This window comes from Puntigrus tetrazona, chromosome 12 (genome assembly GCF_018831695.1).
Source record: "Puntigrus tetrazona isolate hp1 chromosome 12, ASM1883169v1, whole genome shotgun sequence".
Classification (NCBI taxonomy): Eukaryota; Metazoa; Chordata; class Actinopteri; order Cypriniformes; family Cyprinidae; genus Puntigrus; species Puntigrus tetrazona.
In genome coordinates, this window is record NC_056710.1 from 10762675 (window position 1) to 10788673 (window position 25999).

General features: G+C 37.3%; 1 protein-coding gene across 21 annotated transcripts in view; it reads left to right on the forward strand.

Annotated features, from left to right (window-relative positions):
• nrxn1a (neurexin 1a) overlaps positions 1-25999 on the forward strand; it is a 156548-nt gene that overhangs the window by 54777 nt on the left and 75772 nt on the right. For 17 of the 21 annotated variants that reach the window (XM_043253730.1, XM_043253719.1, XM_043253713.1 and 14 more), the window contains 5 exons: positions 4529-4830; positions 6471-6494; positions 7746-7907; positions 13023-13467; positions 19702-20085. In XM_043253730.1, the coding sequence (XP_043109665.1) occupies positions 4529-4830; positions 6471-6494; positions 7746-7907; positions 13023-13467; positions 19702-20085 (1317 nt within the window). The remainder of the gene's footprint in view (positions 1-4528; positions 4831-6470; positions 6495-7745; positions 7908-13022; positions 13468-19701; positions 20086-25999) is intronic. The other 4 variants (XM_043253722.1, XM_043253729.1, XM_043253733.1 and 1 more) reach the window with 1 other exon arrangement.

Sequence of the window (25999 nt, forward strand, 5' to 3'; positions counted from 1 at the left end):
TGGGTTTGTAAGTAATCTTGATCTAGTGGGCTAGCTTGAAGAAGTGTATCCTCCCACTAGATTTATCTGTGCCCAGAGCCTCAGTCTCCCTTTCAGCCCCACTGTCGTTTATCTCCGCTCTTGTATTCCCTACAGCGCGAACGAGGCCATGGTGGTAAAGCTATACGTGATTCGCCATAACATACCTCTAGAGAGCCTATAAAGGACTTTTGGCTAAAACACAAAGAGAGGATGAATCAAAGCATAGATAAAATGAATGCACAAGCTAGACGTGGCCACCGAGGTACATGGATGACAGGTGTATCATTTACACTTTAGTCAATGACAGTGCAGTATTTCTCTACAGATTATGAATTCACATAAGTCTGTGGGCTAGTGCTGAAATTGCTTTACCTTTTCTTACATATTAATTTCCCATAACTGTGAGAGAACTCGCACCTTATGAAAAATCAATGTAGACAGCTTTGACAGTTTATCTGGTGCTTAGTCCCTGTTCAGTCTGACACCAAATAGTTCAAATTCAGCCTACTGTCAGAGAAGCTGCATTCTTTTCCTAACTAGACGCATTCAGATTTTATTTTGTAGTGTCATTTTGGTGTAGTTTTATAAGGACGCATTAAAAGCCGAAAATTAATTAGTTTTATGCTCAGCGTCAATTATTAATGCTGACTGTTTTGTGAAGCATTATTGGCTTTGTGGCTGCTGAGACCCCTGGAGATGGTGTCGTTGTATAATGTGATTACAAAATAAATGCTTTTGCTATGTCCGTTTTAAATATCAAAAATAAAGAAATGGCTCAGATGGAGGAAGATATGGAAATGTCAAAATGAGTTTGAGAATAATTTATATTAATTCATTACCACCCTTGCAGTAGTGCTAATTAGACAAATTCTGTCATATCGCGTTTATCACGTACAGCAGAATACAGATAATTCAAGTTGACACTATTGTCAGATGTTCTTTTTAAATATCCCACCCTTACTGGGGAGTCATTAAATAATAATTTCCGTAAATTTCTTGTATGAAACAGTGAAGGGGAACCATACAGAAAACTGTAGTACAGCTTGTCTTCCGGTAGCATGGGAGTTCTCAATGCTTGACTGGCTGTGTTTGGCGTTCACAGGCTGTCGCCTGTAGCAGCTTTGAGGTAACAAGCCCACAGACGTGCTGCCCCCAACGTTCCTGTCTAAATTTAAGCTGATGAAGAGATAATTGCTCAGTCAGCAGCATACAAGGCATCACTACACAAGTGCGAACAGAAGCTAAAGCGGTGGTTCTCAACCAGTTTACTTCTCAGTTTTAACTGTGGACATCATGTGGAGACCCTACATAGTGGTAATACAAAATGCTCATTGCAATTCATTGTTTGGTAGCATGAATGTTTTCAACATGGACAATAATAAGAAATGTGTCTTGAACATCAAATGAGCACATTACATTGATTTCTGAATGATGACATGGCACTGAACATTAGTTTAATGGCGAGAGAAAAATCAAACCTGCTATCGCAGTAATTAATATATTCAATTGAAAGTGCATTCAATTAGAAAATATATTAGAAATCAGTGTTTTTGTATATTTTAAATGCAGCTGAGAATATAACTCTCATTGTCAAGCACAAATGACTACTAATCGCAAAGTATTTTATTTTTAAATCCTTAACATCAAATTTACCATGGAGAAATGACCATTTTCATGTTACACTATAAACAGCAGAATTGTGCTTAAAAATATGGCACCTAACTAGATTAGGAGTTAAGGGGAGTTGTGACAGTGTTTTCAACTGCTTATACATCTTCAAATGCAATGTCAGTACGTTGATAGAAAAATTATACAGCATTTGATGTTATGGATTGTTTTTCGAGCCAAATAAAAGTACATGCTTTAGCATTTTGTGTGGCACAGATTGTTTGGCGAATGTAAAAAGCAAGCTTTACAAAAAGGCTGTTATTGTAAAATAGGGCAGTGCCATTTATATTGAACCTGTCAGCTCATACACAAGCAATGCTGCCCATTTCTCATTCACAAAAGTCTAACCAGGCATAGCAAGTATCCGATACGTATTGTCTTAAAATTGCAGTATCAAAAACAGCCAGTTTAATCCCATATGGAAGAGAAAGGATGGAAAGTGTATTATACTAAATTACAGCAAGGAAAATTGCCTAACATGAAAATGTAATGTACTACAGGTACATTACAGAAAAAAGGGATAGTACATATAGGTTCCACGAAGTGTAAATGGCAACAAATAACATCTTGTTTGCATTTAGTTCAAATGGAAGTAATGTGCTGTTTGTACGAAGGGTAAATTGCCTGAGCAGTGGCGGTTAGAGAAAATAGCATTTATCAAGGTTGGTGTAAATAGACACTGCCAAAAATAAATGATAACAGCCAGTAGGATATGGCTTTTTAAAGCACAAACAGAAAAGACATATGTAAGTCAGAAATCAGAGCAAATTGCTATGTGCCATTGAGCAAAGAACTGATTGGAGGTCACTTTTATCCAACAGCTATCTAACATTGTATTTAAATAAAAAAGCTTTACTGGTTATTTACTCTTGAAGATGAAGATTTGATTTCCTGTAAGAGTATTTGCAGAGAATAAATTTGATGAGAGATAGGACAGGGAAGTCACAACAGAGACCGATGGCGACGAAAGACTCATAAAGCACTTTTACTGGCATCGAAATGGGGATTTGAAGGCCTTTTTGGAGTTATTCTGGGCATCCAATATATATATATATATATATATATATATATATATATATATATATATATATATATATATGTACCTGTGTGAAACGGTGTGTGTATGGCCCAATGTGTGTGTGTGTTGGTGCAAAAGCCAGTTTGTGTGTGCTTGTGCGACTCTGTGGGCGCCTTCCTGCACTGAGTCACATTATAGCTGACTCAGTGGTATATAGAGGAGGTGGAAGAGAGCCAGATACAGCACCACCCTTTGGCTCTTTGTGCACAAACACACACACACATGCTTCATCGGCCGAGGAAAAAAGCTTATTTAACTCACAGTGGACACAGGAAGGGTGATGAAGGATGGAGAAAGAGATGGAGTAAATGAGCCTTGTTGATATCTCCAGGGTTTATCTTAAGAATATTCCAGATAATTCCAGAGCAAATGAGCTGGTCTTATGGTGTGTTAGGTTAATTGTGTTGCAGATTCCTGGATTTATGGTAATTTGGTTCAGTCTTGCTGTAAATTGCCTGTTAAAGTCATTAATATTCCTGATGAGAAGTAGACTCAGCTCTGCTCTGTAATAATGTAATTGTATTTACCGGTAAGAAGGTAGCTGTGGAGATAGGACTTCACACTTTATTAATGGGCGCCTCTTCAGTTAATATTTTAACCAAGTTCCCAAAATACACTCGGATCTGGGTGACAGTCGGAGTTGTTTGCGCAAATGGGAAGAGGAGTGAGAGTGTGTGTGCCTGGGTTCTGTGCCAGGACGCTTACAGTAATGGGTCTCGCTGACTGATTTGGTAATTATGTCTTGATATGTGTGGCTGCTTTATTTATGGTCACCATTATCAAGGACCTTGGTTCTCATTTATGAGCAAGATGGCTCTGACCTCAATCTCGTAGGTGTGTGCGCGTGTACTGACAGAAACCAATCACTCTCAGATTGACTGTGGTAAGTTTCCACTACGTTTGACCCTTTCAGTATGACTTCAGGTTGACTTTTGACTTTGTATAGGTAGGTCATTTGAAATTAGCAAGTCTTGTGTCCAGTAAGTGTGGGAGCAGATAGATTACGGTAAGTGATCTGCTCTGTATCACTATGTGATGGAAGACTACAGGGTCAATGACATCCAAGATCGTCCACGACAAAGTAAAGATGCTTTAATGTTGGATTTATATGGTTTGTAAAACTATTATAGCGTTTTCAAGAAAAAAATCAATTTTAATGTATCTAAAAATGCTGCTACATAGTAAGAAGAATTAGCATATTCTGCTTAAATCTTGCATACAGGTGTGAATATTTTTACATGTATTTTTCTACAAATTGTTATTTGTTTAAAATGTCATGAATAATTTCTTGCGTTTCATAAATACCATGATTCTAGGAAGCCGTGCATTTTACAACCTTGTCTTGTAATTAAAATATTTTGATATTTTAAGAGACATATGGATCTTGACACACAGCCATGAGGGTTGGCAGGTGTCCTTTTGATGATGTAATATCCTTTTTTTCTTGCATGTTGGTTGGAGAATGTTCTTTTAGTCATTTTAGACAAAAAAAAAAATGTGATGTATAAAATATGATGATTTTTTTTATATAAATAACAACTACATTGCATCACCTTGACGTCTAATCAAATTTTATTTCAAAAATGTGAAAAAAAAGAAATGTAAAAATGTGCCCTAGGTTTAATTCTTCAATGAATTAATAGATTGGCCCAAACAATCACTGAACCCTATTTTGCTCATCATCACTGTATTGGTATTAATGCATCTCTTACATTTGTTCTGCTCTCAGCTGACCTGCTACGTTTCTCCATTTTCTTGCAGAGAGAGAAGAGTACGTGGCCACCTTCAAGGGTTCAGAGTATTTCTGTTACGACCTGTCCCCGAACCCCATCCAGAGCAGTAGCGATGAGATTACGCTCTCCTTCAAGACCCTGCAGCGCAATGGACTGATGCTCCACACCGGAAAATCTGCAGACTACGTCAACCTGGCGCTGAAGAACGGTGCCGTCTCGCTGGTCATCAACCTGGGCTCTGGGGCCTTCGAGGCCCTGGTGGAGCCCGTCAATGGGAAATTTAATGACAATGCCTGGCATGATGTGAAGGTTACCAGGAACCTTCGTCAGGTAACCGCGCAGAAAAGGCAGAGGTCGAGATTGGATATAATCAGATTCCGATTAGTCGCATCAAACTAACCCTCGGGCTAGATTTAACCGTTTTTAACCACTTTAATCAATACCAGGGTCAGAAATTAACTTTTCGATTAAGGGGCAATATTTGCCTTCTGGAGTTGATTCCCAGGGGCATTTTTTTTTTACCTTTGTAGAGGCAATTTTTATATTTACCTAATCAAATGTATCTGTGCTTAAAGTTAACCAGTTGCTTCAATCAGTTACTATAGACTGTTACTAATAAAGCATGACTGTTTAATGCTGCTCATGTACATGTAATTATACAAAAATCGCAAAGCAATGGCTTAGAAATGAAAACTAATTACTAGATTAAGCTGCAATATCATGATAAAATCATTATTGCTGATTATTGCCCTCTAATAATGATTATTAATGTTGATTAATAGAAAGCTTTTGCTGGAAAATAATCACTGAAGCTATCTACACTGCTACTTCAATCTCTTACTTGCATCTTTTCTGCACTTTGTTGTTTATGATGATGAGAGAATTCGCAAATGCAGATTCAGAGTTCCGTCAGTGAGCGTCCATACTGAACAGTTCCAGCGTTCTCCCAGCGTTCTTCAGCGAATCCAAACACCTCTGATTGGACATTGCATTCGTAAACTTAACAGAAATGTGTGTGACTGGTCGTATTGCTCAATGCCGCAAACAGTGCATAAAAAGAAATCTAATGCAGCGTAAATGAAATTCGACACTTTATATTCATTTTACTTTAAGCTTGACAGCCGTAATAGATCTTGATTGATTGTGCAGGGACCTGTTAATTTCCGACCCTGAACGAGACATACACTCATTTAAAATTGTTCAGATTTCCAAATTACGTATTTGAAAGTTGCTTAAAAATGAGACTAAAAGAGAAAGTTCTAGGAATTTGGTGCGCTTTTATCATTTTAAATTAGCACTAGCGCTCATTTATGTAGCATAGAGCAGAGCTGATGTAAAAAAAGACGCTCCTGATATTAAAGTATTCATTAAGCAGCCATGAATTCAGCTTTCAGAGATGAGTGAACGTACCTTTAACCCCGTTCCCCTCGACTAATATTTAAATTCAATCTCAGACTCTACGGCATCCATATTTTACTGTCACTATTTGATAGCGCCACCTCTCACTACATTACACAAGTACGTCACCTGTCAGCGCAGAACACGTTTGAAGTGTCGAGACTCGGAAAAGATCCTAGACGTGTGGCACGAAGTTGGATAGGACAGGCAGTAAACATAAAAAGCTCTGTGGTACGTTCTGTCACCAGTAAAGTTAGCGGAGCGCCAGGAATAGGAAGAGACAGTGTTTGGAACAGAGTAGACTAGATCCGTCCCAGAGGAACTCCACGGTGCAGATCTCGTCTGCTTCTCCTTTCCTTCTCTTCTTTTGCCCTTTTTAAATGTTTACTAACCTGCTTTTGGGGAAAGAAACTAACCTTTCATCCATGGAATGTGTCATTTACTAACCTGTTACCTCTTACTAACGTGCAACGCTGATGTACTAACCTTGGCAAGAGACCATCTTTTTTGATTGAGGAACGGTGTTCTGTTCACAGTTTTTTAATTTCCTTTCTCCCCCCTTTTCCACAAAGCACTCAGGCATTGGACACGCTATGGTAAACAAACTACATTGTTCGGTAGATATCATTCTAATTGTTTCTTAGTTTGGGTTTGCCGTGTGTCTATTTTCCTTTTTTTGAATCGTAGACATCAATACTAAACAAAAAAAGGGGGAAAATGCGGTTGGTACTCTTTACGCTTACTTCCCCTGCCCTGCCCAAATTCCCCTTTTCTTTTTCTTCTCATTAGTTGGGTTTCCTCAGCTCTTTATGTCCCGTCCATCTTCTCTTTTTTTTTTGTTTTTCCTCTTAGGTTATCTTGCATCTTTTCCTTCGTTGGGTTCTTTTGCATAAGGTTTTGCTCACCGATCGGTCTCGGCTGGCTGGCTCTGAGTTTTTTCATTGGTCCAGCTAGCTTTGAGGCCCGTTGTTCAGCATGGTGTGCATCCTGGCCACCCCGTGTACTAACACCTCTGCTCCATCAGTACATTCGAGGCTGGCATGGGTGGCCGGTCATCTCGTCTGTTGTCGTTTTTGCTTTCTTTCTTCATGTGAACACGCTTATGCATGCTGACACTTCTGCTGTGATTGGTCTCATGAGCCGCGTGGTGTTTGTGTCCTTCTCCCTCCCCTTCTCTCTTTACTCATTCCTGTGCAGTCTAATCTGTGAGAAGAATTGTTCTCTCTAACCAACCATTGTTTGCATGTGGAGAGGGAGGGATAATGAAGCATGCATCCATTCAACCAGATCTGTGAGAGATGTGCCTCTAATTGCCTGTGCTTTCATTTCTAACCTCTTAGCACGCCATGTTCTTTGTTTTACCTCATATAAAAACATTGAAAACTGCTGAAACTACTCACACGCACTGGATTCAAGCGATACTAACTCTCAGAAACACACATACTACTAACACCATTTTTGTGTCTGCTGATTTACTTTTTGTGCTCTATTAATGGCACCGCTAACATTGAGCCTGGGCTAGTGTGCCGCAGACTTCCTCAGCTCAGACTTGCTAGAAGTTCATACCAAAAACGTAAATCTAGAAAGACCAAAAAAAAAAAAAAAAAAAAAGGAAAAAAAGTTAAACAATAAATAAATAAGAATTGCTGAAACAGACATGAAAATGGGTTTGCATTAAATCAATAAAAAGAGAAAAACTATAAATAAATCTATAAATAAGAAGCATTAAAGGCAAAAACAAAACAAAGCCAAGCATCCAAATCCTTACGAGGGGGACCAAAGCCCTGTAACAGTATTCAAGTTATATGTGAGTATAGCGTGTCCTTTCCCTGTGCTTTGTTGTCTAGGTTACAATATCCGTGGATGGAATTCTGACCACCACTGGATATACACAAGAGGACTACACCATGCTAGGCTCGGATGACTTTTTCTATGTCGGGGGTAGTCCCAGCACTGCCGATCTGCCTGGATCCCCCGTTAGCAACAACTTTATGGGCTGCCTGAAAGAGGTAAGTGCTCTGAAAAGTCCTTCTCGAAAAAAGTCATTCCATCCAGACACGTACTGTATTACGTGCATTCATTTACTTTTTGAATTGTAGAAAGATACGACCTTGCAGTTAATTCACTAAATTGATTCTCAATGTACTGAGGTATATTTAACTAGTTTCTCTTTATTGAAAAAAATCCTCTAAAATATTAATTTGAAAAATAGATACGGCCTTGTAGCTAATATGCCTGCCTGAATTCAAAAAAGAATTCAAATGAAATAAATGTATGTGTGTGTGCGCACGTGCCTGTGTACACATGTGTATATATATATATATATATATATATATATATATATATATGTGTGTGTGTGTGTGTGTGTGTGTGTGTGTGTGTGTAATTTTTTACATATCTTCAAAATATCCATTTATTTGATATTATAATATATAATTGATATTGATATTAGAATAGAATACAATAGAATATTACAAATTTAATATAATATATGATGTATTACTTATGAAATGTAATATAATTTATTATTTAAAAATCTTCCTTTATTTGACCAAGCAAAAAGTGCTGTTCTTTTTTAAAGTTTATTTACATTCAGGAATCCTAAAGAAAATCACAGTTTACACAGAAATATCAAGCAGTTTCAACATTGACAATAAAAGAAAATGTTACTTGTTTTATTGAGGAATGTCTGCTAAACACCAAAAATAAATCTTATAGATATATAATTTTTTTAATTTTCATTAGAAATCTATACAATACAAATGTGTGTGTGTGTGAATATATATATATATATATATATATATATATATATATATATATATATATATATATATATATATATATATATATATATATATGAATGTCACCTTACTGAAATGCCACTGCAGCACATGTATGTTTTATCATTTGTCTTAGTTACTTTTTATACATTTGACTGACGTCAGTTCTGTGCTGCTGCCTCAGGAGCCTCTTTCTATAGGATGTGTCCCAGTACACATTATGGTTGCACTGCTCTCTCTGCCCTGTATAAACTCACAACACGTCACGTACACCGACAACTGAGGGAATTATTTATCAGTCGCCACGGACTCAGGAGCCGAAACACAACGGCAGAGTTGAAATGCATTCTCTAATTAACATTGCTGATGAGGTTTCCTCACATCTGAAGACTGCTAATTTGAAAATGGGTCACAGAACGTCAACAGTGACAGAACTAACAAATAAACAAGAGTGCGACAAATAGGATAAATAAGTAAATAATGCATTTAATGAAATTCATTCAAATCACTCGGTTTCCAGCAATATTTGATAGGTCTGCGTCTGACAGATCACTGGTCCACTACCTCACATGCTCTTGACATGAGCTATCTGTGATCGTAACACTCCTCAGAGAAAAACTGTAGAGAACATGTTGTCTCATCCATCAGCTTCCATCTTCCATGTTAGACTCCCATCCCTGTGGAATGGGATGTCCTCTGATACGCCAGCTGGTGAAGTAAAGAGCCGTTCTGACTGCCAGGAAGTCGGAAATGCTTTTGATGTTATGAACAGACATTAAACGCCAGCCATTTTTGTTTTATATATAGAAAAATTAATCTTTAGCGAACGTCGGTATGCTTGTGAGAAGCGGTTAAATTGAGCTGATTGTGATTGATTTATAAAACCGGGAGACAATGAAGCTTTGCTCTTGGTTGAACTTAAGGTGCTGTAGCTCTTGGTGATTCATTCATTAACCTGTAGACCCACAATTAGTGAGGGATGCTCACTGGCATTTACCTTGTTAGTCTATTTATCATGTCCAATCTTGCACAGTCTAGGTCAGTGGCTCTCAGCTGGCTTCTTCCTCCAGAGCAGGTTTTTTATCGGTTACTGCGTGACCCAACACAGGATCAAAATAGTTTATTGCACAAATGTAAAAAATAAAAAGCAATAATAATAATAGAAATAATAATAATGAAATTAAAAAGTTGTTTTGTTTAGGGTTTTGATCGATGAAGGTATGTTTTGGAACCTGCGGAATGCATACTGTGGATTAAAAAAAAAAGTGAAAGTTTGAAAATGTTTTAAAATGAATAAAAAATGTAAATATTTAATAAATTGTTTATATTAAGGTTAATGTCATCGAAGTTATTAAATATTATATTTTAACAACTCAGAATGTATTTAATCTTTTAATACTATACATTATAAAACTTATTTATATTTATACTTATTTATTATTATAGTATTTAATTGTCATTTATTTAGATCAATTATAATGTATTGATTTATGGTCATTATATGTAAATATAATTATAATAATTATCTTCATATCAGTATCAGCCATCATTTTAATAACAACGCTTCCCTACTTTTCATAGGGATAAAAGTTATTAGTATTTTTAAATTGTTACATATTTATTATTGCTGTCAAAAGATTGCTTGTGATTAATCAATCAAAATAAAAGTTTTTGTTTACATAATATCATGTGTATATGTGAACACACACACTTATAGCATCTATTTGGAAAGTGTTTACATCTAATTACATGTAAATATTTGAAATTATATATATATATATATATATATATATATATATATATATATATATATATATATATATATATATATATATATATATACTATATGTGTGTGTGTGTGTATTTATATAAACACTGCCTAAAAATATTCACTCGTATATTATGTAAACTAATACTTTTTTTTTTTTTTTGGGTTGTAATCAATCACGTATTGTAATACTAATATTTATGAATATTATTATACAGTTAATATTATTTATTGAATTGTATTCAGTTTTGATATTCTTAGCTGTCTGTAACTCTGTTACAAAGGTTCACTGAAACCAGTTTGAGTGAAGCTAGTTTAGATGTAAATCCTGGTTTTAGAGAGAGGCAACTAATGCATCAAATAGACAGTAATACTAGTGCCTTTCTTAATGCAAATGTAACACTTGAAATGCTTACAGATTCTTGCAAGAGGCACAAACATGACAAAATGTGTCATTTTGTCAAATTTTGGAAGCACTGGAACAGTGCAGACTCACCATTTGTTTCCCTTCCCAGCCTCCAGCCTTCATTTCAAAACCAATCCACAAGCAATCAATCAGTGTCAAAACATGAAAGTGCGGACTCGTGTAAGCTGTGGTCTGCTGCCGCGCGTAGGCGTTTGGTGTCTCTTGTCTGCTCTAAGGCGCTATCATTTCCACAGATTAGCAGCAGGCCTGAGGTCATTGACCTGTGTTAACAAACACTCCAGTGCTTTGAACTCATGAACAAGAATTCATACTAAGAGGATTCTGAATGGATTCTCTTCTTGCTTCATTCACAGGCTTTACTGGCATTAAAAGGACGACTGTGCGTAGGTGTTGCAAGGGACCTTTTAACATTTTATTTTGCTATTATTTTGCTTTGCAAAGGTCATGTTTAATATTTTCAAGCGTTAGGAGTGTGCGTGAGGTACATAGAGGACCTCTAGGTGTGTGTTTGTTACCGTACTCGAGTAGTTATTTATGCCGAGGTTGATTTATTCAGGCGTTTAGAGCAGGGTGCACAAGAAGCCCATTCATCATTAGTGCATTTGTTTTAATGCGCCCCTCCTCTCAGGGGCATTTGGTCAGTGCTTTCCAGGCTCCTGATCGTTCAGATCAGGAGGCACAGACAGATGCGTCGTCCTCCACCTGCTGTCCCTGCCCCTAACCTCTCATCTGTAATGCGCTCTTCTCCGGCGGCCATGTTGTGCAGTGTTTTATCACAGATCGCTAGTTTTTTTCCCCCGTGTGAGTTTATGAAGCGGGAAAAAGGAGGGGAGGGGGCTTTCACTCCTGTGGCCCGTTAATGGCTGGAAAGGCTCTTGTGCCTGTCTGTGATTGGCATTTCTGAAGCATCATCAATAAGCTTTTATTGCATCCGCATACCATTATCTTCTTCCTGGCAAGTGCTCAAATGAAATCGAAACTGAATTAAAAGAGGGTTATCGTGGACACTTCACAGTCTGGTGCTCGGGTTTATATCACAGGGTTTTGGCCTTGTGGAGGAGAAAGGAAAAGAATTGTGCCCCACATTTTGAGAGGGCAGAAAGTGCTCTGCTATTTGATTCCATTTGGATTGAATAGTAAAACGACACCGGGAAGCGTGAATGATTGCATGCCCACTATAGTACAAGATAAATCTACGGATATGTACTTTTCATCTCGAGACACCAAAAGTGATAGTGTCAAAAGTGAGATGTATTCACCATAAAAATGTATTGACTGTATAATGACTGAAGTCACAGTTTATTTATTTCAAATGTAGAATAATGTATTTTTATTTATGCTGCAATAGTTTTAATCGCTGCATTGATGCAAGAGAGGAAGGATAGTATTTTCAAAAGTGCACCAAAAAAAGGCAAAGACATTACGTTTGTTATTTGATCATTATCAGTAACCTCTCAAATTAAGCTTTTAGTGCCCCTTTAGTGTCACTGAATCTACTTGTGGTTAATGCAGAAGTCAAAGAGAGGATTAAACATTTAGTCAAATTATTGATTATTGCATTTTTGAAAGATTCAATGACAATGAACAAGTGGAGAATGGAGTTTATTAATACATAGATGAATACATGTGGATAGAATGTTTTATTTATTTATTTATTTCATACAAAGGACCAAGTTTATTTTTACATGGAGGACCAGACAAATACATAAATAAATGCATAGATAGATAGATAGATAGATAGATAGATAGATCATCAATAAAGTCAATTCTTTTATTAGTAATACATTTTCATCACCTGCTTTCAAATGAAGCAGCATTTCATACACAGAGCTGTAGTTTTACTGAGAAGCTACGCAATATCACATTTACTATTGCATACAATTCATCTGCAATTGTGTGCAGGAATTGCATAGCTTGCCAGTGAACTGCGTTTATGTTACTGTGTGTATTAAATGACGCTCTATCTGAAAATAGGTGATGGAGATTTATTGATAAATCTATTGCATGCAGTAAATTGTGCAACTTCCAGTTTAACACTATTAATATGATTTCAACCCCCTGTCCAACACTCAGTAACATTAACGTAATATATTTTTCTGTTAACTCACTTTTTAAAAAAAAAACTCTTTTCTTCTATTTTCACATAAAGGTTGTGTACAAGAACAACGATGTAAGACTCGAGCTGTCTCGACTGGCCAAGCTAGGCGACCCCAAAATGAAGGTGAGCGGCGTGGTGGCCTTCAAATGTGAAAACGTGGCTACCCTAGATCCCGTCACCTTCGAGACGCCAGAGTCATTCATTACCCTTGACAAGTGGTCTGCCAAAAAAGCCGGTTCCATCTCCTTCGACTTCCGCACCACTGAGCCCAACGGCCTTCTCCTATTCAGCCACGGAAAACCCAAACCGCAACAGCAGAAAGACCCCAAGAGCCCCAAAACTTTGAAGGTGGATTTCTTCGCCATTGAGATGCTGGACGGCCATCTGTACCTTCTGCTCGACATGGGCTCGGGCACCACCAAAACCCGTGCCGTCAACAAAAAAGTCAACGATGGGGAATGGTACCACGTGGACTTCCAGAGAGACGGAAGATCAGGTAGAATTTGGCTCTGTTCTGCTAATGTATTTTTTGATGTATTCAGTGTATGGTTAGATGTTAGCTGGTATTCGAGGTCTACGAAAAATATTGACATAGCCGAGACAGCGGTGCTCTCTCACGCTCGTGTGAACACAGCCGTAACCGTGCTTTCCGGAGCGCACTGTCAGGCAGGCATTTGAATATGAACAGGACCCGCAGTCCTTCCTGTCTTCCTCCTCCTTTCTTGCTCTGTCTTCTCTGGCGGAGTTGCCATGGAAACCAGATTTGGTTTCCCAAAGGAGAGCGAGTTAGTGCACAGCTCTGCCAAGTAAAGACGTTCATCCCTAACTCTCCCGCTATTCCCCTTTTCCTCACACGTCGATGCCGTTTGCCTGGAGTCAATGGAACGGCCTTAGCTAGTTTTTCTGTGAAAAAGCGGGAAGAGGCTCTATTGATCCGCTGTTATTGCGAATCTCTCATCTTCTCTTTCCGGATATAGAAACGCCAATCACCTGCATTCGTTCTGACATACGCTGTGAGATTAAATTGCCAAAGTTATAAGGAGAAAATTAAATAGCTTTTGGAGCAATTACGAAATCAGATTTCTAAAGCAAGAGTGGTATTTTTGTTTCATGCCAATACAGTATTCAATTGGGATTGGATACGGTTTCGTTAGGAGCGCAGGTTTTTTTTCCACGGTTTTAAATTGTATTTTTCATCAAATCTGGGTTTTTATCCACAGGGCTCAGTTTGATGTTATTCTCCAGGCTTTATCGCTGCACAATCCACTGCCTGTCATTGTGAGTTCAGGCACAGTTTGAAAGCGAGAATAAACCTTTTCTCTTAGTAGCATTTCATGGGAATCTGAAACACCATTGACAGATGGGACCTTGCATTTCAGGCCCGCTGAATGAGCTGTGTCACTCTCCCGCCTGCGTGAATTGCCTGCCTACGCAAGCCGTTTGATCATATATGGGCAGCCGTCCTGGTGCAGGGTGCGCGCGTGTGTGGGCATGCTGGTGTTTTTTGAGTGCGTGTATGCAAACATGTACGGTTGTGCGTCTGCATATGGATCTATTAATGAGAATGTACATATGTAGACATATAGATGTGAGTCAGAGGCGTTTTTGTGCCTCCGCCAAAAAAGTAGGATGAGGGAATACAGAAGTTTTCCTGAAATATGAGATTGAGTAGTGTATAAACCACTTATTTTTCTAAAGTGACAGGCAGCCAGGCCACAAATTGGCCTAAAATGAATGGGTCAAACTGGTGGAAATGGACAGGCTAAGTACAAAGTAAACACACCCACTCAGATATCACCACTTTCGGTCACTTCTGAATTGAAATGAACTGGAAATGATCTATGAGTGAGGTTTTAGTGACCATTTAGCTCAGATAAATGAAAGCTGCACTTCTGTGTTTACAGAGGATTTGTTGACTAATGGTCCAAAAAGAAGGTGACTATTAATAAAAATAGCCAAACATCAGTTACCAGTAACAAGCCTAATGAGTTACACTTTAAACCCTATACTACTGCAGTGATTACTTATATATATATATATTACAATGTTTAGATTTTATTGTGATTTGGCTTAACCCTTAATGCATATCTCGGGTCGTTCTTGACCCGGTACATCATTCTCGCCTTCATTTTTTTTTAAATTAGACAACAACTTTCTTAGTATTCCTTATTATTTATGAACAATATAAGAAAATATATGTTTTTTTCTGCTCAACTATATTTACATATGTGATAATTTAATAAATGCAATGCATATTTTTTTGATACACAATCATGATACATTATAATTACCGCAGGCATAAAACAAACCAATAACGTGAGCAAAAATGTAACTGGTTTGAATGGATTAACCACAGAGCAATTACTGTATGCAATGAAATATAAGTGCAATGTGATTAAAATTTGTTAAAATATTGCACATGAAGTCATTGAATATGATTGTTTCAAAACGTAAGGCAATATGCTTTATTTTATTCTTCTGTAATTGGTCTTAAGATGTCAAGAGAATTTTTTGCAATTGCAGCAGTTAGACATCCATCCCGTGTTGGATATATAGGTATATTAACGTAAAAATGATTGGCAAAACTAAATAAAGAGTCCATTTTTATCTCTCATTTAAAGATTCATTCATTCATTTATACACTACGATTTAAAAGTTTGTAGTTTATAAATTAGGTATAGATTTTTCTTAATGTCTTGAAAGAAATCTCACATGAAGGCTGTAGTTTCAGTCACATGTAGTTTCCATATAGGTAATATCTAGCAAATTTTTGTACACTAAAAGATTTACACTTTTTTTATTGCAACCTTAATGAAAAAAAACTGAAAGAAAAAAAAATTAAGATTTAAAACATTTGTAAAGATTTAGCAAACATTTAAAATTTATCTTAGAACTTATCCTAGATCAATGCAGCCTAACTTTTTTCCCTGTTAGAATGCGGTATTAATTTTTTAAGCCTTTCCGAATAAGATATGTGGCTTCAAGCACATCCCAAAGAAATAATAAAAATAATAGCGCTGATTGTTTGTTCATGGTGTAAGATAAAGCGCATTTCATACACGTTTCAAGCCGAAACCATGTACACATTAAACGAACTGGAACATGATTTACATAGGAAGGAAAAAACCAAATGGCCTCCTTTTTCAAAAATCCGCTCCAATCCACTGGTGTGTGTATATTTGTGTGTGTGTACATAAAGTAAAACCGGTCCAGCATTAGGCCGTGCTGTGTAATCACTGAGCAGAGTGAATGGAAGTCGAGATGATGGAGAATGCTCATTACTGATGACCCGGGGGAGATGTTTGGCTGCTGTTTAGGGGTACAGTCGCCAAGTGCGCAACACAGGACAAGATAATGTGTGTGTGTGTGTGTGTGAGAGTGAGGGTGTGAGTGCGAGAGGAGGAGAAAGTGCCGCTATGCCTCATCAAATCCACACAGACTTATTACAGGCTTAGAGGAAAATGAAATTCTTATTTACTAACACTGTTAACATGTTACAAGTGGCATCTCTGCAGTGATGTATCAAGCGGAATAGAACGGAAAGCACTATTTCAGCGTATTCGTCGAAAGGCTTGGCAGGGAACAAGTTGCATGGAGCGTAATTATAATTTACTGTGCCACCATGTCTGGCCGTTTAGTGTTTCTCCCGGTTCTTTGGGTGTGCCTGTGAATAATGAGTCAGATACAGGAGGCCGTAATCAGTCTATGGAATCACATTTAATCTCAAAGTGAATTTTTCTCCCTCTCGAGGTATATGACGCAGATCTGAGCTCAGACCCAGAGCTCTACATCACAGATTGGAAAGCATAGCAGAACGATACTGCAGCCATTCATTCAAATCCCACAATAGCCATTAATGATGAAAATAAATCACAGATTCGAGAACAAATACATCCTTTACTGGAGCTTGGCAATCATATAACTGCACATACTCACTAACGGTCCTACTGGGTTTTTTTTCCTGTGATCTATTCACAGATGAATTATAATGAAAATCCATACATTTTTGGCCAATGTTTGTTTAGATTTTAGAGGCATTTAAAATCCAAATTTGGCGTTTGCAGACTGACGTAAAGTCACAGGTCACCAAAAAATAAAAAGCTTGTCATAATTAACTCGCTCGTTTCAAACCTCAATGACTTTCTTTGTTGTGCTTGACATAAAAGAAGATATTTTGAAGAACTGTTTTTGTCCATGTAATTAAATGCACTGGAGTTCAAAACAAACAGCTCTATATTGTGTGTTGTATTGCCAGTATTGCCTGTGTTATAGAGACCAAACTTCCCCACAAGCTTAAAATTTACTGGTATTATTATCATTACTGAAACATTTGGTCCCCATAATGAAGGGGATGATAAAACCACTCACACAAAGTGCAGTATGTAGCTATGTGTTTTGAATCGTACTACCTCATACATACAGGGAGAGTAATACTTCTACATTTTGATATTATACTTGTACCTTGTGGGAAAATTTTTTGGGTTCCCATGAAAAAACAAATAATGATCTTTAGTGTTAGGGTAAGGGAATAGATAGTATTGTTCGTAAAGCTTATATATAAGCTTATAGAAAATCTCAATAAACATTGAAACTCATTGTGTGTGTGTGTGTGGGAGTGTTACCCAGAAAGCAAAGCAGCTTTGGATGATACAAGAGTAAATGATTTTCAGATTTTTCTGATCTTCTGTAAAATAAAATATATACTGCACATTCAAGTATATTTTTTACCAATCTTTCAGCAATAAATATTTTTCAAGGTTCAGTTTACTCAAAAAGTACTGTAAGTAAAGGCGATAATGGATAAGTGAAGTCAATAATTACTCTGAGGTAAAAAATGGTTACCACAATCAGTGATCAATATATAGTTAGCATGCCTGTCTTAATCTACTGAAACAATTAAGGTCCGAGACTGATCCTTAACAAACAATGAAGTATACAGTAAATAAGTCATAAAAGATCCCATAAACCAGCCACATAGGCATTCCAAATGTGTCTACAATTTTGAAAACTGCTTGTTGTCCAAACATTGGTAAAAATAAACTTATAAGCAAGTCTGCAGTTATCTGTTTTTCTTCACTAAGCCTTGAGATGTGTGTTTGCTTTATTGCTTCGTTAACTGAGCTGTCCCTTTAACATGTTGCATGCCTCGCAGTACCACCTCCAGCTGACCCCTCGGTTACGTTCACACTAATTTGCCTTTATAACAGAAGCTGCATTTTTGTCACTAAAGAAACACGGTTTTGGCACCGAAAAGGCGGCATCTTTAATTCTAAGCCGCCTTTTATTGAGTTTGGACTCAGTGCTGGACACTAATAAACAGGATTCAGCAGTGGCCAGCGCTTTGCGTTAATCCCTGGCTGTTCTCTCCTATCTTGCCAGTAATGGCTTTTCTTTTGTAACTGCCTTCAAGGCGTGAATAACGGCAGTGCACAGTGGTGGAAAATGAGAAGGAAAATTTTGTATTGCCGGCTGCGTATAAATGCCTGTTTGTTGGAGTCGCCAGGAAAACAATGAGGGTGATTATGGAACTCGTGAAAGTGTTTTAACGTTATTAGACTCAATGAAAGACTCACCTCACCTGAAAGTACAGTTTTTTGCTCTTTATATTAACCAGTCTTGTAAAAACGGTATTTTAGACATACACCATAAAAGAAGAGGGCGGAATGAAACATGTTTAGAAAGCACACACAAAGAGTTTGTGAGCACTGAATCAGTCACAACCAATAAATTAGGTATGAATAGAGCTCAGCATTTATTCTGTTATTTGCCCTTTTGATAGCGATGACTATCCAGTGAATCTGGTACATATTGTCTGCTGTTGCTATGGAGACTGCTTTTTGAATCTTTGTCTTTGTGTAAGGGTTTGCACTGTGAGTTCAAGACGGCCCAAAACAGATGATAATAAGAAAGCATGTGTACGTATATGAATGTTAATCACTTTATAATGTTTTTGTCACGGTGAGGCCTCATTTCCAACAACATGTAACATTTCAATTATTACTTCAGACGTCCAGTAATAGTGCACACTCATTGTAATACCGTACAGAGGATTTATTATACAGATTATATTATATTACACCAAGTGAAAGCAATAAACAATTATTTTAATATTATTTAAACAAGTCTGTATATTCCAATGTTTTGAATACATTAAATAAGTGCATACCTTAACCACAAATTATGCTAAAGATTTCTCAATGTGCTGAAAGCCCAAGTTTTTGCGCCGACTTCCTATTTTTATTTTCTTTTTTTCTAGCTCCAGTCTCGTTCATAACTCATATTTTTGCTATTGACATCTAAATCAAGCTGATTTGATCATCCGCAGAGCGATTTTATACTCGACACACACCTACAAATGCAAAACTGACAAATCAATGCTATAGGCGCTGTTTTGACAAATGGTGACAAAGTGTTGTTCTGAAACCATCTTTCACACTTTCAAGCCTAAACATGAATATACAGTAGCTACATCATTTCAAATTTACTTTGAGGAGACTGAAACGGAGAGATTTCCGTCTGCATTGTGTGCTTCGAAAGCAAAGGGGGTTTTATTTACAGAGGAAAGAATGAAGGATAATTTCAATATCCTTAAAGAGCCTAATTTGCATAGTCTGCAATTTGCATATATAATTTCTCATTAAAACTGAATCAAACTTTTTAGAAGTTGCTGAAATGGCATCTAAACATCAAGTTAGCGAAATTTAATTTGCTTCTTGTGGTTTTGTGACAGGCACCATTTCCGTCAACTCGATCCGTACTCCCTACAACGCTCCCGGTGAGAGTGAGATCCTGGACTTGGACGACATACTCTATCTGGGCGGCCTGCCAGAGGACCGTGCTGGTCTGATCTTCCCTACGGAGGTCTGGACTGCGCTCCTAAACTATGGCTATGTGGGCTGCGTGCGAGATCTGTTCATGGACGGCCAGAGCAAGGACATCCGGCGGATAGCGGAGGCCCAGAGAGCGGTCGGGGTGAAGCCGTCCTGCTCTAAGGAACCTCCCAAACAGTGCCTAAGCAACCCCTGCCTGAACAGCGGCACCTGCAGAGAGGGCTGGAACCGATATGTGTGTGACTGCTCAGGGACGGGCTATCTGGGACGCTCCTGTGAGAGAGGTCAGTCAATGTATTTTGCGTCTAGAGTCCAGATTTTGGTTTTCCGTTCTGTCACTTGATAATCTTTCCACGATAGCCATGCCGTCAACATTTTTGACATAAGCGTTGCTTCTAGTTTTTGCAGTGTTGTGCTGGGCAGATCCATTCACATCAATCTCACACACAGGGTAACTGATAAAAGTATGAATTTCATTGTATTACGCTGTATTAAATTAAATTAAATTTGATTCAATTCTACTTAGAAATGTCACATTTTTTTAAACACTTGCATGAAAATGATTTTGGTTTTGGTTTTCTAAAAACAAAGGTAAACGCTGTAGGCAAAACCGCCTCTCACCTTTATGATTTTGATCTGTTTTGCTTCCAGAACTTATCTTCTTTCAGAACTAGTAGAAGGGAAACCTGTTTTTTTTATAACAGTCTCTCTATTTGGATCTGTATGTTTCAGTTACAGTACATATTTGTGTTGTCTCTGTAAAAGTCTCAAAATCTAATTATGAGATAAAAAGAATCAAAGTTTGATTTCAATCATTAATTTTACTATGATTTCAGTCTTTGACATTGCCTTGCTCAGACAAGTATTTAAGATATCAAAACAGTAAATGACACACACACGCAAAAAGACTTCGGCTGGATTTTTACATCCAGGGTCACATTTGTTTTCTAAAAATAGAAATTTCCACTTCAGTATAATGCACTGTACATGCACTAAACTTTTCACTTTTATTCCTATCTGTCTTGAAGGTTTTTAAAGGGGGGGTTGTTCATATATCATTCCCTTGAAATAAGTTTAACACTTTACTCCTTGAGATAACATGGTTAGAAGTTTTTGTTTTTTTTTTCCTAGTCATTCACTGCAGTATTTTCTGATTTATGCAGTGATAAAAAGAGATCTGATCTGTAAAAACCTGTAATACGAAAATGAACATATCATTACTTAAATGTCCAGAATTCTGTCCTAGAAATGTTTGCAAATTACTGCATATTTAATTAGACTTTGCATCATCTGCATACTTCAACACAACATTACAGAAAACCTGCCAAAAACCTGCCCAAAACAAATGTCTTAATGTACTGTGATTAATTAACCTCTGGTATATGTTCATCTTATTCACCTTAAATGCTTTGTTTGAGAAGTGCACCGTATTCCTATCAAATGAATGTCACTTGGTTGGATTTTTAATTCATACGTTTGGAAATGTGGTTTAAATAGCCAAATACTTTTCAGAGACTGACGTAACAAGATGAGGTGTTAGAAGAATCGCTGCTTCTATGAAAGATCTGTACGTTCATGACGTGTGAAGACGTGGCACTCATTCAGAGATATTTTGTCTATTATGTTGCGTAGGGGATGGTGACATTCACCGCTTTGTTGCCTCGGCCTTAGCATAGAAAAATATCTCTCTTTGTCAGCTCATCCTTGACAGCGAGGAAGAAAGTGCAGCTGAGCTGACGTTACTGTTACCGTGGTAATTGTGTTTCTCTTCAGTCCATGTCATCTTCAGAGAGAGCCACTCAAGCATGGATTATGTTTTTGCCTTTTGTCTCCCTCCCTCGCAGAATTTTAATTCTGTTGTTTTTCCACATGAACAAAGCGGCCAGCGTTTTAACCGGGAGTCCAGGACAGCTCTAAGTCCAGCTGTGCATTTTTAACCCTCATAGGTGCCTTCGTAAATTCATTCTGGAAGCGCTTGAAGCTATAGTGGCTAATTCTTTAATGGAAGTGCATCTCTCCTAAGCTTGTTGCTGTTGTCTGGACACTGATATCACCCTGCAGCAAAGTCGCTTCTGTGGGAAAATACAATCAATTACATGCGCATTGTTGAAGCTCTGTGCAGGAATTATGGAAATGATTCGGTCAATTAACCCATCAAAGATGGCTTGCTTTGTCATCGCCCGAGCAAAGTTCACCGCAAACAGCCTTTAGAGAATGGTGCAGTCTGGTGCAGTTTTACAGGGTGTTGCCGGCTTCCTCCAGATGCACGTTTATAAGATTCCAGTCACAGAAAACAGCTTTTTGTGCAACGGTAGAATGGACAAATGAAATGAGATAGACGCAGAGAGAAAGAGCCAGAGAGACAAAAAGAGACAGGCGACAGAGTTAATCTTGTCAGCAAAATTAATAATGGAAACGTTTGATAACTAAGTTTTTTTATGCTGTATGTATATATATATATATATATATATATATATATATTTGTCAGTGATAATGAAGATGAGACAAAGGTGCTTAATGACAATAATTAAACAGTTTTAATTAAAACATGCTTGAAATATGATGAGGGGAAAGATAACTAAGATAATAATGCAGTAAATGATTTTAAAAGAAGATAAAAAGAACTGGGTGATGTTATTTAATTATAGTATGTTGAAAAAACTGAAGCTGCGATAGCTGAACAATGATGCGCATATATTTCTTTGACAGATAATGAAACAAATTGACGAACTTGAGTTCTAATCAGAATGTGCAAGTCCTTCTTGCTTAACACGTTACACTTAAGAAATATTATGAAAACTTTCAAGTGGAAAATTAACAACAGTCTATAAAGCATGAAGAGCACATTAATAGAAAATTAACAAATACCTTAGTTTACCCGTTATTTATCTATTTATTTATTTTGTTTGTTATAGCTTTTGTTAATAATTTCTAGGATTTGATAAATGTTTATATAGTTTGTTTTTTTAAATGTTCACATTTTTAAATGTTTGATTTACTAAATCTAATTGCATTTAATTTTCTAATTTATAATTATGTTATTTAATTTCAAATGGTAATTTCTTATACACTATAGTCTTAAATGTAACTAACGTGAATGATTTGACATTACTGACCTGTAAAAGTTTTAATACTGACATATATAAGTTTTATATAATGTGTGGTCTGCAAAAAATATTTTTATATTATTAGATATTTCTTTACTGTAATTTACCATAGATTAGATATTTCTTGTAATGTACTTTCAATCAGAGTAAACTGGACAAAATTGATGAATACGACGTTTAAAAAGTAACAAGATGAAAGAAGTAAAATGAAATGAACACTGCTGACAGATGTACACAGGGTGAGTTAGGGTGAGCAAAAGGGAAAAAAAAAAAGTTCTCGGAGCATGTCATTACGTTCACAGTTGGCCCTGCCCAGCTGTGTGAGGTGAAATAAACTCAGTGCATAAATCCATAACCATCCAGCTGCTCTCAGTTCTTGACTTACTTGAACAAAGCATCAAAGGAAAACAAATGCCCCAGAATAACATCTGCCCTAATTTCTTGTCATTTCTCCAAGGGTCCTAATGGGCTCTTACAGTGACTAAACTTAGCACATAACCTCTGCTCATCCCTCAGCACCTGATAGTTCTGCAAACAGAGTTTTACCCTACAGCGTTCATTTTGTTTAGAGAGGCGACAGGATGTGCTACAAGCGGGTTCAAACAGCCGAGTCGTAATAGACTTCACTTTTATTTCCCACAGCCACACCTGCTTGATTGCACGCTTGGCAGGTCGTTCATGTTGATTCCCAAGTCAGTATTTGTTTCATTGCCCCGGCCGCTGCACGCTTTTAGACTTCACGAGGTGTCGTGTTGCGTGCAGAAAAATTGTAACATGCATTTACGGTGAAGGTTCCATCGGCATGCGGCAACTCACCACGAGCATACCTGAATAATGTATGATGCCTCTGAGCCAACTCATCCTGTTTATCATGATTGTTGAACATACATTTCCCTAATCCCTGTGGCAACCATTGCTCCTGAGCGCTGCAGTATTCTAGCAGGGAGGGCCTGCGGCTCCGCCATGTGACTGCTGACTCTCCGGATGTCACTTAGAGGGCTAAACTCAAAGAAGTTCGCAATTCGGGGAGGGCGTAGTTCAGATGTAGGCAGATTAGGCCATTTGCATGTTTGCGAATCTGAGGTGGAGGCGTGGCCTAGCTGTATTGCGCTCTGAAGTGTTCAGTATCCATGCAGGTGATGCAAGATTGAATCTGGCTCGTGTCATTTCCTGAAACTCCTCTCACTTGCTGGCAGCATTTCCAGTTTTATTATCCCCAGCAATTAAATGTCCAATAAAATAAAATTAAGTAAAATAAAATAGTAAAATAAAGAATATTATTGGGGTTGTCAGTTAAAAAAATATTGTTGAGCCTGTTATATGTGTCTAGGGGGGATGGGGTACATAACAGTTTACTGTGTTAAAATGTTGTAAAATTCTGTAAAAATAAGTACGTGGGGGAAAAAATATGTGGAAATACTACTTAATTGTGCATATTAATGATACATTAAAACAAAACATTAACTTAACATTTATGTACAGACAGTAATTTTCTTCATCTATCTGCAAAATTCTAGGAACTTTATTCAAACTAGTTGCCAAAGCAGCATTTTTATTTAGTAGTTGAAATAGCTACTAAAAAATATGTAAATTGGGGTTTTTTTGTAAAACACAAAGCAAAAAAAAAACTATAACTGAAATAAAACTAAAATTTGAATTAAATGATAGTTGCAAATAATTATACTAGCATATCAGTGATACAGTACTAAAATAACATTGGTATGTGATTGAATGTATGTATGAATTTTGATTCAGCTTTTTTACGGATTGTCACGTCGCGTAATTTATGAAATTGCATTTAAATTTTACCAGGCTAGTTTAAATAATAAATGTACGTAAAAAAGTGCTTCATGTGAGATTATGCAGGATAAAGACGGAAAGGTAGATAGAAACGCAAGGGATATGTATTCATGCATATCAGAGTGTCTCTATCTGTGTGTGTTGGGCTGATCCTGCATATCAGAGGAGTTGGATGCCACAAAGCGCTAAATGAAAGTAGCAACAGATGGAGGGGCAGATGGAGAGAGTGACCAGCCATGTACACTCCTTTCTACCTGCGGTCCTTCGGTTCCGTCTCTCTCATTACAGACCAGGAGAGCGGCAGTTTAGGAGCTTTCGTGACTGCTCAGCGCTTGTTGTGACAAGATTGGCCTCTAATTGAGAGATCTGTGTCATTCAAAAAGATAAAATGAGGTCTTCATGGGTGTTTGTGCAGCTATGTACACTATAATACTAAGGTATTCCCATTTTTGTTAAATAAGATTGCATTAAAACCTTTATCGATTATATAAACAAAGAGAGAAACATTTTTGGTTGCTACCAGTTGTTATCATACTGGTGTCAAAAATGAAATATAAAATCAAGATACATTGCTTCTTCTATCAGCATCTAAACAAAGAGTGAAAAAGTCATGACCAGTTTTAATTTGTATTGTGTGAAATTTGTTGATTTTAATATTTTTCAACAATTTGTGACTGTCCAATTGTGACTAGTATAATTTTTATTTCAAAATGGCATTAGCGTCAAATATGAAAAATGAAACAATAAAAGGGCAAATAGGTCCGTTTTGAAAATCATTTTTATTGGTTCATTTATATTTTTTATTACTTATAGGATTTTATAAAATGCTTGACATGAAATAAATCATTCAAAAAATATTTCAGTTTCAATTAAAATGCTATCAAACACAATAAATGACACAATATATCCTACACTGTTGGGAATTGTTAGTAGATATATTAAACTAGTCAAAGAGAGTTAGTCTGCAGGGTCCAGAAGTGCCTATAGCTGAAGAAACATCCTTTTCTAGTGTCTAAATTTGTGGACAGCTGAGCTCTGTCGATCACTCTCTCAATTCTGCGGTTTCCCATCCTCCCTCTGTTCCATCTCCATGCTGTTTTCCTAGCATGTTCCTTCATTTGAAACCTCTGCAGACCTCTGCGAGGCACAGAGAGCGTCGCTTCCATCTTGTCCAGATTGGATGTGATGTGTGGGCTGTGGAGCGGTGCAGATGCCATACTGCTGCGCTCTCCCGCTGTGTGACTGCATAGCGCTGTTTGAGGAGGCAATGAGGGTCTTTCTGAACCACTGG